The following is a 15,533-nucleotide window of genomic DNA, read 5'->3' as shown; positions in this document are numbered from 1 at the left end:
AGTCTTTATTACTTTGGAGGTAGGGATCTGTAGTTTATACTTCAGAGGAAACAGGGGTCTGTAATCTCACCCACCTCTTTCCTTCCTTCTCCCTGGCCTTCTCTCCGTCTAGCTGTCCTATGACTACAAGTTTGACCTGGAGGATGATCAGCACAAGATCCCTTGTCACTGTGGAGCCCTTAACTGCCGCAAGTGGATGAACTAGATCACACTGGCAACAAGGACTCACACTCACACATGTATGCGCTCTCTCTCACATACACACACACACACCAACACACATGGAAACAAACACTCTTGCATTCCTTTGTTTTGGTTAATTACAGGCCCTCTGGTCCCCAGTCGAAAGTCTAAGCCTTTTCTTCTTTTTTTTTTTTTACTTCAGCTGTTTCAAACTAAAGTTTCAGGAAAAGAGACAGACCGCAGAACTGTTAGAGGGTTGGAGGGAAGGAGGATTCTACATTTTCAAATAAGAAACAGAGGCTATTTATCCCCAGACTATCGCCATCTGCCTTCTCACGAAATTAAATGACTCACAGTGGTTTTGGGTTCATCTCCATCAAGTGTGAAAGAAGATATGAAGTTGGTTGCGTTTCAGTATGGAGTTACTGGGGGGATAGGTGGAAGGAGGGGTGAGGGAGGTCAGGGCAGAGGGGTTTGCATTCACCAGCCAACGAGACCAGAGGAGTCCGGTGCTGGCGACAGCCTTATTTACATAGTGAGGCCGGTCCTCAGAAAACAGATCTATTCAGATATATATCTATACAGCTATATAGGCATGTTGACACCACTGAACAAGGAATGTACTGTAAGGACTTCCTTAGAGGGCAAAACTAAGGGAATAATAACTTGCACTAAAACAAGAAAATATACAGTAGAAAAATACTTGATTCCATAAGTCGTTTTTCTTTTCTTTTTTTTCTTACTCTCCCTCTGTTTTGATTTGTGTAAGATAAGATTTTTTTTTGTATTTATTACTTAATGAAGCTATTTTCTAAACAATTTGAGGAGAGTAGCGTTCTTCTTTACCGTGTGTAAATATAGGTCAGATGAGGAGAACATGATTGACCAAAAGCTACCTTAACTTCACCTGTTTGGCATATTCTCTCATTTAGTGTTTCTCTCCACAGAAAAGAAGTATTTAAGAAGGATGCCTCTAGATCATTGTATGAGTTTATGTGCTGTAAACATCTGTACAGAATGTGTAAAAAAGAAAAATCAAGAGTATTTTTGTTGTATTTAGAATGTAGTTCAGTTGTCTCTAAATCTTCTGACCACTTGAAGAATCATGCTCACGATCTTCTTTAGTTTTTGTTTTCCTCAACAATGTTTTCAGTCATTTGTATATTGAACAGGGGCAATCAACGAATCGCCAGAGTGGCGATCTTGACGATTGATTTGATTGGTCAATCGTGACATAATTTTGTGTTGTATAGTCTGATGAGTATAAAAAGGATGAACTGTGAAGTTTTAAGTTTAAAGCCTCTTATGTAAAACAACCTGTACAGAAGCCTGTGCATACCTGCTCTGATCTTACTGATTGTCATCAACATCACAGACACTTATAATAAATGCCTTTATTTCACTCAAAACCTTGCAGAACATTCGAATCATGCTTTGAAAATTAAATTGTGTGTTGTTTTTTGTTTGTTTACATTTCTTTTTTTAACAAAAAAAAAATGCTGTAAATTGCTGACGAGTCTTTGGGTAGCTGGGGTTGTAGGGAAAATGGTGTTACGTTTTTGACTTTTGACTCAATTACGTAATCAATAATCTGTTACTGGTGGCATTTCGCTTGCTAGTTTTGAAATGAAGTTTTTGTTTGTTTGTGAGCCCACAGTAGTTGTCTGAACTGTACTCTCAACTCTACACCCTGTTGGTGGCTCCAACACTCCTTGTATTATACAGAACACACGGCATGATGTATTTTTTAAACTTTCAGAAGAATCGATTGTACATAGTTTTCCTTAATGGTTGTAACAAAATCAAAAAAAATCTTCTTGGGTATTTTCTCTTGTACATTCAGCTCATCCAGACCTGCTCACCAGTTTTCCTGTATAGTAGTTACCCTAATGTTGAAACATGAAGCCTTTTTGAATTATACAGAGTGATATTGGGTTTTTGGAAATTGTTGATTCAGATTTAGGAATCATTTACAATAAAATAAAAATATTTTACATCTTGAATGAGTTCTGTTGTCATCCATTGTGTTATCTCTGTGCTAAAGACTAAAACTGAACTGGAAATACATGGACACAGGGTGGTTAAAAAACAGCCAATGGATCATGTTCCTACTTCAATTAAAACATGTATTTGGTTGCATCATCTGAAAAGGAGAACAATACCTAATACAAACAAAATTAAAATAAAAACATTATAGATGATATTAAGAAAAAAAAGCCGTAGATTCAGGGCAGGAAAAGAACAGGAAGGAAGTTTGCTAGTATTATGGGTTTTCCTGTAGCCACAGAGACTAATCTTAACTGCATACTCGAAACAATTCTTTACAAAGAAAACATTGGAGCTTCTTTGTAGAAAATGTCATGTTAATCTGTATAAGGTTCTGATCAATACGATTTCCCTTCACTACGCTGGATATATGCCCATGTTGACAAACATGGGATCTGTAGTTCTGAGTAGATCTGGACCTGGGGGTCATGTGATCCTCTGACTAAGAGCTGCCCAGTATTTTAATATCAACAAAACATAAACAACACAAAACTAAACTCCAGTGATCCAATATTCAACCGAAAAATTATCACTCCACTGCCTGCTCAATGCCAAACACGGTAGGACATCAGCAGACAAGGACAGATAATTAAAACATTTTTATATATAAAAAACATTAAAACAATGTTCTAAAACAGGTTCTTAGTAAACACTTTTGGATTTACTTGAGAATATTAACATTTCCTCTCAGTTGTCTCAAATGAGAGCTCTGTGCAAATAGGATAAAATTAAATGTTCAAATTTAGCATGATTGTACATTTTTTAAACGCTTGCATCATACATTGCAAAAATATTCTCTAAAATATAGGACACTGAATAGAGTTCTAATTTAGATGGACCAGCAATCTCCTTATATTACCTCAATCTTTTTTTTCATCCCTCTTTATTTTTGTTCATCCTTCTTTCCTTGTTTTTTGTTGAGGAAACATCTATTCCTTGTATGAAGTAGTCCCACCAGTCTTCAGACCTGAGAGTGTGCATGTGTGTGAATAAGTCCTACAGACATACTTGTGTATTCCCCAGGGTGCAGTTCCTCTCTTGTCCTCAAGGAAGAGAGGGGCAGCGGTGAGCCTTCAACCATGTGTGTGTGTGTGTGTGACTGACCAAGCAGCGGAGTGACATCATCACCATCAGCCCTCCATCTGCCACTGCTGGGACTGGGAGCCGTCGCAGATCGCCATGGCAACGTATCCTTTGGGGCTGCCTGAGTCGACCACAGCGAGGCACTGGCCGACAGACACCTGGTACAGACGGTTATTCTTCTGGAAGAGAGGAGAAGGAGGGAACATAGAAAGAGAAGGGGAGAGTTTAGGAGGTGTGTAGGAGGTGTATAGGAGGAGTGTATGAGGTGTATAGGAGGTGTGTAGGAGGTGTATAGGAGGAGTGTAGGAGGTGTATAGGAGGTGTATAGGAGGAGTGTAGGAGGTGTGTAGGAGGTGTATAGGAGGTGTATAGGAGGTGTGTAGGAGGTGTGTAGGAGGTGTATAGGAGGTGTGTAGGAGGTGTATAGGAGGTGTGTAGGAGGTGTGTAGGAGGTGTATAGGAGGTGTGTAGGAGGTGTATAGGAGGTGTGTAGGAGGTGTATAGGAGGTGTGTAGGAGGTGTATAGGAGGTGTATAGGAGGTGTGTAGGAGGTGTATAGGAGGTGTGTAGGAGGTGTGTAGGAGGTGTATAGGAGGTGTGTAGGAGGTGTATAGGAGGAGTGTAGGAGGTGTATAGGAGGTGTGTAGGAGGTGTATAGGAGGAGTGTAGGAGGTGTATAGGAGGAGTGTAGGAGGTGTGTAGGAGGTGTATAGGAGGAGTGTAGGAGGTGTATAGGAGGTGTGTAGGAGGAGTATAGGAGGAGTGTAGGAGGTGTATAGGAGGTGTATAGGAGGTGTGTAGGAGGTGTATAGGAGGAGTGTAGGAGGTGTATAGGAGGAGTGTAGGAGGTGTATAGGAGGAGTGTAGGAGGTGTATAGGAGGTGTGTAGGAGGAGTTTAGGAGGTGTATAGGAGGAGTGTAGGAGGTGTATAGGAGGTGTGTAGGAGGTGTATAGGAGGTGTGTAGGAGGTGTATAGGAGGTGTATAGGAGGTGTATAGGAGGTGTATAGGAGGTGTATAGGAGGAGTGTAGGAGGTGTATAGGAGGTGTGTAGGAGGTGTATAGGAGTGTAGGAGGTGTATAGGAGGAGTGTAGGAGGTGTAGAGGAGGTGTATAGGAGGTGTATAGGAGGTGTATAGGAGGTGTGTAGGAGGTGTATAGGAGGTGTGTAGGAGGTGTGTAGGAGGTGTATAGGAGGTGTGTAGGAGGTGTATAGGAGGAGTGTAGGAGGTGTATAGGAGGTGTGTAGGAGGACTGTAGGAGGTGTATAGGAGGTGTGTAGGAGGTGTGTAGGAGGTGTATAGGAGGAGTGTAGGAGGTGTATAGGAGGTGTATAGGAGGTGTGTAGGAGGTGTATAGGAGGAGTGTAGGAGGTGTATAGGAGGTGTATAGGAGGTGTGTAGGAGGACTGTAGGAGGTGTATAGGAGGTGTATAGGAGGTGTGTAGGAGGACTGTAGGAGGTGTATAGGAGGTGTGTAGGAGGTGTGTAGGAGGTGTATATAGGAGGTGTGTAGGAGGTGTATAGGAGGTGTGTAGGAGGTGTGTAGGAGGTGTATAGGAGGTGTGTAGGAGGTGTATAGGAGGAGTGTAGGAGGTGTATAGGAGGTGTGTAGGAGGTGTATAGGAGGAGTGTAGGAGGTGTATAGGAGGTGTATAGGAGGTGTGTAGGAGGACTGTAGGAGGTGTATAGGAGGTGTGTAGGAGGTGTGTAGGAGGTGTATAGGAGGTGTGTAGGAGTTGTATAGGAGGAGTGTAGGAGGTGTATAGGAGGTGTATAGGAGGTGTATAGGAGGTGTGTAGGAGGACTGTAGGAGGTGTATAGGAGGTGTGTAGGAGGTGTGTAGGAGGTGTATAGGAGGTGTGTAGGAGGTGTATAGGAGGAGTGTAGGAGGTGTATAGGAGGTGTATAGGAGGTGTATAGGAGGTGTGTAGGAGGACTGTAGGAGGTGTGTAGGAGGTGTGTAGGAGGTGTGTAGGAGGTGTATAGGAGGTGTGTAGGAGGTGTATAGGAGGAGTGTAGGAGGTGTATAGGAGGTGTGTAGGAGGTGTGTAGGAGGTGTGTAGGAGGTGTGTAGGAGGTGTATAGGAGGTGTGTAGGAGGTGTATAGGAGGTGTGTAGGAGGTGTATAGGAGGAGTGTAGGAGGTGTATATAGGAGGTGTGTAGGAGGTGTATATAGGAGGTGTGTAGGAGAGGAGTGTGTAACTCACCCCCTGGGACCACTGCTGGGACCCCCCTGAGCCGTGGCACTTCATCAGCCTGGGGGGGTCGGTGGAGCGGATCTCCGACATGTCCAGACACAGCAGCCCCGCCAGGATCAGCTCATGCTCCTCGTCATACGACCACTCCTGGGGGGAGGCGGAGGCAGAGGGGGAGGCAGAGAGGGAGGCAGAGGGGGAGGCAGAGAGGGAGGCAGAGAGGGAGGCAGAGAGGGAGGCAGAGGGGGAGGCAGAGGGGGAGGCAGAGGGGGAGGCAGAGAGGGAGGCAGAAGGGGAGGCAGAGGGGGAGGAGCCAGTGAGTGAGATGGTGAGAGAATCTTTGTGTGACTATCAGCATGTGTGTGCATGTGTGTATGTTTGTGTGTGCAGGTATGTGTGTGTGTATGTGTGTTACCTGTTCTGGGTCGTGGGGGTCACAGGCTCGTACCACCACAGCGCCGCCCTTCTGGCTGGGTCGACCCTGCGCCACCAGACACCGATCTGCCTGCAGGTTACGCAGCTGTGGGAGACAAACCTCATTAAACACTTCACTGTGTGTGTGTGTGTGTGTGTTTGCTCCTCCTACAGTCTCTCAGGTCAGGAATACCCCTGGGTGCTTGCCAATTGAAACTCCCTAACAGAAACGTTCCCCAGACAAGAGACAGTTTGCAGTTCAGAGGGATGGGGGAGCTCTCCTACCCTTCCCCTCTGCAGGACCTTGGGGCGTCTGAGGCCCTTGTTGATGAAGACCGGCTGCTGGGGCTTGTTGTGAGCAGAGACCTGCTGCATCTCTGGGTAGATGTTCTCCAGGTACCACCTGAAGCTCTGGCAGCCCAGACGCTTACGGACAGCTACGCGCTCGCTGATGTCACCGTACGCACGCTCTCGCAGCTCTGGACGCAGGGCGAAATACTGTTCCTGTTAGGACAAGAGACAGGAAGCAGAAGAGGGAGGATCCAGGCAGGATGGTGGTGAGTGTACAGGCAGTGTGGATGTCAAAACAATGTGATTGGTAGTCTCTCCACATTGTTAAGTCCAATCAGATCCGTGTTGGTAGTGTTAACAGGAAGAGATGTTGAGCTGGGAGGGCGATTAACAAGCAATCATCTAGGCGGCAGAAGGAGAGATCACAGGCTAGCTCAGCTATTTGCGTCATAAAAACAAATGAAGTTAAAAATAAGATGAAGCATTTCATGATTTAGGTTTGATGATTTCCTCTCTTCAAATTACATGGCCCAGTCCTCTTCCTGGCCTAACAGGAAAGGACAGCCACTAACAGGAAGTAAGGTGGGTGTGGGGCCTAGCTGCTGAGGGAACACTCTTCCTTCTTTTTAAGTGGTCCTGACTGGCTGTCGGGGTCGCTGTGGTTACCTTGTACTCGTCCATCCAGACGTGCGCCAGCCGCAAGGAATTGTGGGCCATGGTGTCCTGGCCCCCTGGGGAGCCATAGGGGCGGCGCTTACGGAAGATGTGTCCCACCCTGGAGCAGGGGATGATCATGAGCTGGCCCCCACACATCCAGATCTGGAGGGGTGGGGGGAGAGAGGAAGGGAGGGGGGGGGGGGTTGAGGCCGGTCACACCAAAGAATAACACAGTGGAAGCCTGCACACTTTAGACCTGGTCTGAAAGAGACCTCGCCTTCACTTCGAAAAACCTGTGGTTCTTATGTGGTCGAAGGATAGGGAAATTAAAACCCTGACAGGAATGTGTGTGTCAGAAGGATAACAGTGTTCAAGCCATGTAAATATACACCCGCTGGCCAGCTTCACACAGCTTTACACAGTACCAACCTATCTAACCCTCCCTCTGGCCCAGCACCTGGCTCAATTTCCATGGGATTACTCCTTTCCTTCACTCCTTGGAGGAAACCCTGGTCTTCAGGTTCCTTTATTTGTACCCACAGGTAGATTTTGTTTTGCAGAGAGGAATCAAGGAAGAGAGCATGAGAGTTTTGTCAGGGGCCAGGGGATGTGGAAAAGCTCATTCATCCAGCGTGTGACAGAGCTTGTTTGAGTTAGCTAAGGCGTAGCATTAGTGTACACAAGCCAACACATAAACACTGGGGGTCCTGGCCTTCACTGACTGCTCGGCCAGTTCACAGATCAGAGCTACAGGAACGTGTGTGATGAAGAGAGAGAGAGAAAGGATAAAGAAAGAAAAGTGAGTGTCTCTGAGATGTGTGTGTGTGTGCGTGTGGTCTCTCACCCTGAAAGAGATCTCCAGGTTCTCCCCTCCCCAGATGTCCATCCCGCCGTCGTATTGGCCAAGCTCGTTGAAGTACTTCCTGTCCATTGCGAACAGCCCACCAGCCATGGTCGGGGACCTGGGAAGGGAGTTACACAGATCAATACAGACACACACTGAGCAATTATTGGAGAGTCTGTAATGCTGGTTTTAATCAATCAGTTCAGGTTTGTGTGTGTGTGTATGTGTTTGTGTAAGGGTTGAGTCTCACCTGATTGGCCCCACGGCCCCATCGGGGCCGTTGAGCTCAGAGGGGGGGACGGGGTCCCACTTGAAGTGGAGCCCCCAGTTAAACCCCCCTCGGACTATGGGGGAGGGGCTGTAGGCCAGCGTGTCGGCACTGATGATGTCTATGACAGGACACACCACCGTGTGGCGGTCACGTTTGATTGGTGCGAGCAGCGGCTGGAGCCACGCCTCGTTGACCTCGCAGTGGCTATCCAGGAAGACCAGCACCTCGCCTGGGGAGGGGGAGAGGAGAGGAGGGGGAGAGAGGATGGTTCATACTTGTACATACTAGTAGCGTTTAGCGTGTAGGATGTAGCGTGTAGTGTATAGTGACCTGTGGCATGGGAGGCTCCTATCATCCTGCCCCTGATCAGACCCTCCCTCTTCTGGTTCCGGACCAGTCGGACCCGAGTCCCGGCCAGACTCTGCTGAATGTACCGGTCCAGATCCTCCTTCAGGTCCTCTGTGGGAGGAGGGAGAGGATGAGAGGAGAGGAAAGATGAAAGGAGAGGAGAGATGAGAGGCGAGGAGGGATGAAAGGACAGGAGAGAAGAAGAGAGACTTTAATGTGAACATACAGTATAATCTATATATAGGTTTATCTTATAGCTTGTTTTTACAGCTTGTAATCTGGTTCAGCAGCTTGCCTGGTTCACTGTTGTCGTCCACCAGGATGATCTCATGAAGCAGGTAGGCAGGCGTACGGTCCAGCACACTGTGAACAGTCCTCAGCAGGGCAGAGAACGCCTCGTTGAAGAAGCAGATCACTACGCTGGCCGCAGGCAGGGCCAGAGGATAGATCCGGTCTCTACACCTGAGAGAGAGACAGAGACAAAGACAGAGAGAGAGATGAAGGGAGAGAGAGAGATAAAGAAATACGAAAAGGGAGGGAGGTGGGGAACCAACAGAGGAGGGAACACAAACTGTTATTTGTTGTTAACTTGTTCACAGGGTTGTACTGCTGAGTCAACTTGTCTGAGCTTCTCCTGACTCCACCAATCACTGACAGGAATCTGTCCTAACAGCTCATAGTCTACCATGTGTGGTACTTTAGTACCATGTGTGTGTGTGTGTGTGTGTGCTTCCAGACTGTCAGAGTGACTGAAATGCTCAATCATCGCCCCTGGAAAACATTACATGATATCTGCTGTCAGTGGATCACTCCAATCAATACAAAATTCACGTGTGACACTCATCGAAGCACACTCTGCTCTTGTAGCCAGAAGAAAACACACAAAGAACGGTGACAGTCAGATATACACGCACACACACACACACACCCTCCCCCTGGCGTACTTGCGGTCCCTGGTGTCGGGCAGATCCCGGTGGTATCCCAGACGGTTGCTGATGAGGACGTTAAAGGCGTGTTTGTGGTATCCTGTATCCCTCACCTCCTGGTCTTGCTCACTGAAGATCATACCTGAAGACCAACAACACAGTCTGACTCAGCAAGCTTCCCCTCCACACCTGGAGAGAGACCACACACAGACCACCAGCGGGGCCTGGCCAGGAGACATCATGCGTTGGCCAAAGAGGACAGAAATAAGAACACCCCAGGACCCTAGCCCTCCAGGGTCCTGGGGGGGGCCTTAGTTTAAGGCTCAACTCTAAACGGACGTCCCCAGGCTGACTCACCCATCTCAGGGGACAGTTCTGCTCCTTTGAGGCCCCCCCCAGCCTGGTTGTGTTTCGGCCAGGCCCCCGCGGGGGCCTTGGTGGGGCGGCCCTGCTTCTGGAGCCCTGGGGGGGCCCGCGGAGGGGGGCGGCCCTGGTCCTGGCCCAGGTTAAAGTAGAGGAAGAGGAGGACAGACCAGGTGACAGAGGTAAAGAGGCAGCCATAGCAGAAGTAGCGCAGAGTCACGCTGCCCATGGTGGCCCTGTCATCCTAACACCACCCTCAGCAAGCACCTAGGACAGCAGGGAGGGAGGGAGGGGGAAGGGAAGGAAGAGAGGGATAGAGGAAGAAGGAGAGGGGGGAGGAAGAGAGAGGGAGAGAGAGAGACAGAGAGTTAACACAGTTAAGCCTGTGCATTTCTTATGAGCTAGTACTTCAAAACCACACACATAACCACAGAGAGATGACACAAGGGAGTTCTCCTGCTGAGTCTCCTCCTTTGAGAAGAACAACAACAATCCCAAAAAATCAAGCTATTTATAACCTGCTTAAAAACATCACCAAAGAAACACTTTAACCCTCTCTCTCTCACACACACACACACACACACACACACACAAACACACACACACACCTACTACCAAAATGCTGCCCCCGGGTTCTGAAAGATTCCCATTTTAGCCTCAAACTAGACTGGCCTAAAGGACAAAGGTCTGGAGAGCAGGGTTACCCATTAACCCCCCCCCCCCCCACCTGGAACACACTCATGCTGACAGAGACAGTAACCATGTACACAAACCAACCTCTTTAAACGCCCTGTCAGTATCCCTCAGTGGCTCTGACACTGTCTTCTTTATACTCAGAGTGTGCAGCATTCTACACAGCATTACTGAGCCTCTTAACTGACAAGAAAACCACACTGAATCCCTGACTGCATGAAACACTCTGTAAGAGGATCAGCATGTTTCCTGTTACTCCACCCTCACAGGACACACACACTTGCTTTCTATTACACAGCACACACACATTCTCGCCCGCAGCAGTGCTAACCAGCATGGAGCCTGGCAACACCACCACCGAGAGGAACTCAATACCTCATCAACAATTGATGAGCAGGGGAGGGGGCCGGCTGCCAAACAGAACATTACCTAATAACATGGCATGTTATTAGATAATGTTATTAGGTACTCCCTCCAGCACCCCACTCCCCCCCCCCCCCCCACACTCCCCCTCCAGCACCCCACTGTTATCCATTCTGCAGTGCTGTTCCTCTGGTTTACCTGGAGGAACGATCTCATCTCTCTTGGGTGACTAAATATAATAGGAAGTCTCTTAGGTTATCAGAACATGCTTACACTAAACACCTGGGCCTCCTCTCAGAACCAAACCTGTCAATGCCTTTGGGTGAGCGAGTCCATGACCCAGGTCAGCCTATGACTGAGACCTCACATCCAGCATTCACACAGCATCCGGTCCTTTCTCTGTCACTAGCTGTACGTGCTACCTTTAGGTAGTCCTGTGTACTTAAATAGAGATGACAGAAGAGGGCTGTATGAGAGGTATTGATTACACTGTGCTGAGGCCACAGACACATCTATTGATCCCTGGCTGTAAAGGCAGGGTGATCTGTGCCAGAGATCATGATGCTATCACTGTAAATGATATTGTGCTGACCTGGGACACACACACACAGTATATTTCTAGATGCTGACCTTGCTCTATGAACATGGGGGTACAAAGGCCACCAAAGTAACATCAGAGAGCTTGTTGACCGACACTGCTCTCAGCCTCTCTAGTCTCTCCTACTTTTTCTTCCTTCCTCTCTTTTGCTTACCCTCAATGTCTTGCTCTTCTTCTGATCCAACACTCTCTCTCTCTCTCTCTCTCTCTCTCTCTCCAATCTACATCATTCTCTCTCATCCTCTCCCACCTCTCTCCAACTGAAACAATATGCAGGGGTGAATGGTTGGAGGTCCAGTGTTGTATACCTATCACCACCTCAAGGATATATATTACCTTGAAAAGGAGAAGCCTGGCCATTTAATAGGTAGACAAGTTGGCTGGGGTGGAAAGTGTGGAAGTGTGGAAAGGGGAAGAGGATAGAAACATCGCTAACAAAGGCAATAACTGGATACAGCGTTGCAGTATTCAAACAACATACCGCTATATCAATGGCCAACAGCTTATCATTGACATCAGTGCTATCATCTGTTTGGATTTGGTTCCTAAGGAATTATTAGCGGATGCCAGCAAGCTCCCAACTGGATGGTTGGGTTAGCTAACTGAGCTAACGGGATAAGCGTATGTATAAGGATGTATAATCCTTATTGATGTTGGCACGGAATCATTACTAAGGATAGAGACTATTGCAGTTACACTTTAGCTTTATTATCACAAAACTCAATCACAGCTGCTCTGATATTTATGGCTGGCCAGTGTGTGGCGAGCGAGCTGGCACGTCACTGCGCAAGCTACAGCCTACATTCCAACGACACTACACACAATATTTTAGATTGTTCCCTCATTCAAACCCCTGGCTAATGTTAGCTAGATGGGATAAAATCGTCAAACTTAAACTACCTTGATTCTGGATCATCCCGATATGCAAGCCGTGTATGAAACCCGTAAATATCCAGATATTTTAGATGAGCAGACAAGCAGGCAACAGGCAAATCCAAGTTGTCTTACTGTTGACAGTGAAGAGTCCGCTTAACACTGCTAGCACTAGCCAAGTAGGCTAGCTAGCTACCGTAAGCTCCTTGTGACACACCGCTTTTTCATCCCGTCCAAATCCGTGTCCTGCACCTCAACCCCCAGTGCAGCTCGGAGGCGTGTTAGCTTGCTGTCGTGTTGCTCCCCCTTCAATGCCCTTGTATTCGGCGGAACAGAACACACTATATAACACCGTAAAGTAAAGAATTGTGGTCGATAGATGGAGCTAGTTTGCAAGTGCTTGGAAATATAATAATATTTTTCCTTAAAGCACACATTATCCAATCGAGCGCTGGGGATTTACCGTTCTGACCAATCAAAGCGCATTGCGGTTGAGTCTAAACGCTTTTGCAAAAGTAGAGTAGGCAGTGACCTCGTGCGTACAGTCAATGATAATGCTGCAACCAATCCATCCGTCAAATTATGTTGCCCACTGTTTCATTTATATGTACATATTTATACTAATGTTGGATTACCCTATTGAATGTTTATCCTAGCATGAAAAAATGTGCTGTTGTATGTGCTGTTACAGATGCAGGTCTTAGGCAGTTGATAGATGCAAAAACGTAGGCCTAATTCTATACACTTCTATCAACTGTTGAATTCACATAAAGGTAAACTAACTCGAAAAGGGGAACTGGTGAAAAGGTGCAAAAAACAGCGTTTCTCTGACAAAAGCACTACTGTAGAAATGTTGGAGAATATGTAGATTAATATTCGTGCTCACCGCGGGGTGGCCGTGTCCGCCCTTAAGAAGAAACATCGACCATGGGCTCCACTCAGAAAGTTCAAATAACTGAGCTATTCTATTTGTAACAGTCGTGAAACAACGTGATATTCTAGCATGGTTTTATGAGACCGCACTCAACTCTGATTGTACGTCTGACTGTCATCATGATCTTGTTTTGATACCGCATCGGCGTTATCATCATCAGCCCAGAACCAGTGTAAAATAGAAGGAAAGTGACATCTTGGAATTGTGCGCACAGCTTGACGCATCAGTTGGCACTAGTCCTGCCACGGTGGGAGCTATTATTTACTGGCGGCCAGTCAGCGTGCGTGCTACAGTAAGCTCTTCGCAGATCCATCTCAAACCTAAAGCGCGCACCTACACTAGCGAGCGCACATTCCAATCAACACATCAGCTTTGTTTGTGCAATTTCGATAGGCGAATATTTGCGCGTGAGACTAGGTGGGGTTCTTAAACGGATTATTGATCCCGTCGAAGTTGCATCTACAACAAATGAATGCGGATATAGACAGTAGGAAATAGGAATCATCCTGCAGCGAGGAACGTTCCCAGCTTCAATATTCTACACCAAGCTGTCCTGTCCACCTCTCCCAAGTGGTCGGTGGTACGTAGGCTAACATATACCTACGATATAGGTATTTCCGGACAGACACTAAACGTTTCTAGGCTACTTTTACACAAAACATCGAGTTTTCTGTCTTTCTTATGATGGGAAGCACTGTGGCGGACCCCAAGAAGAGAGACGTGAAGAAGAAGAGTGTAAGGAAGAGGAGATCGCTTCGGCTGAACATGCCCGTGAGTGTGACTGACGTTCTACCAACATCTCCCTATCTCCTGTAGTATGGAGATAGGGACTGTTACTGATGGACATAATGCGTCCCCCTTCCCCCTCCAGTAGCCTGGTTGTGGGCGGGGCAGGTTTGTGTTTGTCGGACAGCTGACATGCATGCTATAGTATTATAGTATTATAGCTACAGTATTATAGTATGTAGTATAGTATTATCTTGAATCTGTGTCAGGGGAACATAAGTCCCCACAGGACTCAGGAAATATATGCCACTCCGCACCTTTAATTACGACAGCAGCAGCATGAACATTTAATAAAAAGTATTATTACAATGTTGAACAACAATAAGATAACTATTAAATAGAGGCGTTTCCCACAGCACTTAGGAACACCGGAGTAGAACGTGGGAATTGGGTGTGCTGACATTTAATGAATTTAACTCGTAAAGTTACAGCATGCACTTCTTCAGTTTCATGCATTTGGGGACATGTGAGTTTTTTTGCCAATCCTGTAGAAAACACAATGCACACCAGACTTCTCTCTCTCTTTCTATCTCAAATCAAACCCTAAAAGGTATAGGCTTAATGAGTCCAGTAATCTCATCACCAAATGGCAGTTAATGCAGCCATTATAATAACTACTAGGCTAAGCCGCATGGGAGGAGAGATGACCTTCCCATCACTGACACAGAAAAACGACATTACCCAGCAGCCACTGAGTCATATATAAACCACACTACCCATGATTCAGTGTGTTACAGTGCATTAGGCAAAAGGTCAGTCTGCAAGGAGAAATAGGGGCAGAGTTCTGCAATCTGCTCAATCTCATGCTTTTCTCCTCTCATTTTTGATGATTCATGAAGATCGTCCTGTGAGAACAATCGTGTTTTCCATCCTTCCGAACACAGGCTCTCACTCTCACTCTCTGAGCCATTCCCATGGTCACAGGAAATGGCTCCTTGGTCCACTCATGCGTTTCATCATCATCCTCATCATCAACAACAACATTCAAAAACAACAATGCACTCTTGTTGTGCGTAGTGATAGCTCAGCCCCTTTCCCATGTGTCTGCTCCATGGTATGAAAGGACTTCTTGTCAGCTTCATCTGTTTATTTGAAAAAAGACAGACTGAAAAAAACATAATCTATGTTTGCACAGGCCTACACACCAGTCCCTGCCAAAAAAACCCTATCAATCAAAACCAAAACACACTCCTCCACAGACAGCCAAATGCCAGTGTCTTGTTTGAACCAATAAAGGTGTTGTCTGCACATAATGTTCCCTACATTATGTATAGAATAGGTGTTCTGTTTGTCAATATGTCCGTATAAAGAACGCATGTTTGTCTATCTTTCTGTAGAGAGATTGTGTGTTGATCGTCTATACGTGTGCAGAGCAGGGCACACACACAGGTCTCTGTGCTGTTGTGGTGCACTGGCCAGTCTGCTGTTGTATTGTATGGGGACAGCAGCCTGCTATAGTGTTTACTGCACTGTCTACCTCTGTCAATGGAACCACATAATCCCCTGGATACACTGAACTTTGGTAGCAACACACACACAGAGATAGAGAGGAAAGGAGGTCAGAGTACATTTGAGGAAAGCCAGATATCAGTGTGTAATAGTGACCCGTGTGTTAGTAATGACCTACCTGAGTTGGACAGTTGACTTACAACAGTTTGAGCA

At 46.7% G+C, this 15,533-nt stretch overlaps 3 protein-coding genes across 21 annotated transcripts in view; 2 read left to right on the top strand and 1 right to left on the bottom strand.

The window, feature by feature from the left end:
- kmt2ca (lysine (K)-specific methyltransferase 2Ca) overlaps positions 1-2,186 on the top strand; it is a 29,306-nt gene extending 27,120 nt beyond the window's left edge. For 9 of the 10 annotated variants that reach the window (XM_062479222.1, XM_062479220.1, XM_062479221.1 and 6 more), the window contains one exon: positions 113-2,186. In XM_062479222.1, the coding sequence (XP_062335206.1) occupies positions 113-205 (93 nt within the window). In that variant the 3' untranslated portion in view covers positions 206-2,186. The remainder of the gene's footprint in view (positions 1-112) is intronic. The other variant, XM_062479215.1, reaches the window with a different exon arrangement.
- Positions 2,187-2,288: 102 nt separating this feature from the next.
- On the bottom strand, positions 2,289-12,603 carry galnt11 (UDP-N-acetyl-alpha-D-galactosamine:polypeptide N-acetylgalactosaminyltransferase 11 (GalNAc-T11)). 4 transcript variants are annotated; one of them, XM_062479238.1, is made up of 12 exons: positions 12,179-12,603; positions 9,619-9,891; positions 9,280-9,403; positions 8,631-8,797; positions 8,318-8,446; positions 7,967-8,216; positions 7,717-7,834; positions 6,882-7,034; positions 6,210-6,428; positions 5,926-6,030; positions 5,523-5,660; positions 2,289-3,488 (listed from the first exon to the last, which is right to left on the bottom strand). In XM_062479238.1, exons 2-12 carry the CDS (start codon positions 9,851-9,853, stop codon positions 3,360-3,362), a joined length of 1,767 nt encoding a protein of 588 aa, XP_062335222.1. In that variant the 5' UTR covers positions 9,854-9,891; positions 12,179-12,603; the 3' UTR covers positions 2,289-3,359. The 4 variants fall into 4 exon arrangements, with proteins under 4 accessions (XP_062335222.1, XP_062335220.1, XP_062335219.1 ...); XM_062479236.1 differs by having other exon boundaries at positions 2,289-3,491; positions 12,287-12,601; XM_062479235.1 differs by having other exon boundaries at positions 2,289-3,491; positions 12,179-12,600.
- A 730-nt stretch (positions 12,604-13,333) lies between these two features.
- Positions 13,334-15,533, top strand: part of LOC134034697 (5'-AMP-activated protein kinase subunit gamma-2-like) — a 23,804-nt gene continuing 21,604 nt past the window's right edge. For 4 of the 7 annotated variants that reach the window (XM_062479231.1, XM_062479230.1, XM_062479229.1 and 1 more), the window contains exon 1: positions 13,334-13,856. In XM_062479231.1, coding sequence (XP_062335215.1) covers positions 13,767-13,856 — 90 coding nt within the window. In that variant the 5' untranslated portion in view covers positions 13,334-13,766. The remainder of the gene's footprint in view (positions 13,857-15,533) is intronic. The other 3 variants (XM_062479227.1, XM_062479226.1, XM_062479225.1) reach the window with 2 other exon arrangements.

Source organism: Osmerus eperlanus, chromosome 15 (genome assembly GCF_963692335.1).
Source record: "Osmerus eperlanus chromosome 15, fOsmEpe2.1, whole genome shotgun sequence".
NCBI lineage: Eukaryota > Metazoa > Chordata > Actinopteri > Osmeriformes > Osmeridae > Osmerus > Osmerus eperlanus.
Note: the sequence above shows the minus strand (reverse complement) of the source record. Positions and strands in the feature narration are given on the sequence as shown.

Coding starts and splice junctions, on each gene's coding strand:
- galnt11 (XM_062479236.1), bottom strand. CDS start 9,853: ATGGGCAGCGTGACTCTGCGCTACTTCTGCTATGGCTGCCTCTTTACC. Junction 8,798..9,279: donor CCCGACACCAGGGACCGCAA/GTACGCCAGGGG, acceptor TCTCTCTCTCAG/GTGTAGAGACCGGATCTATC. Junction 8,447..8,630: donor GGACGACAACAGTGAACCAG/GCAAGCTGCTGA, acceptor CTCCTCCCACAG/AGGACCTGAAGGAGGATCTG.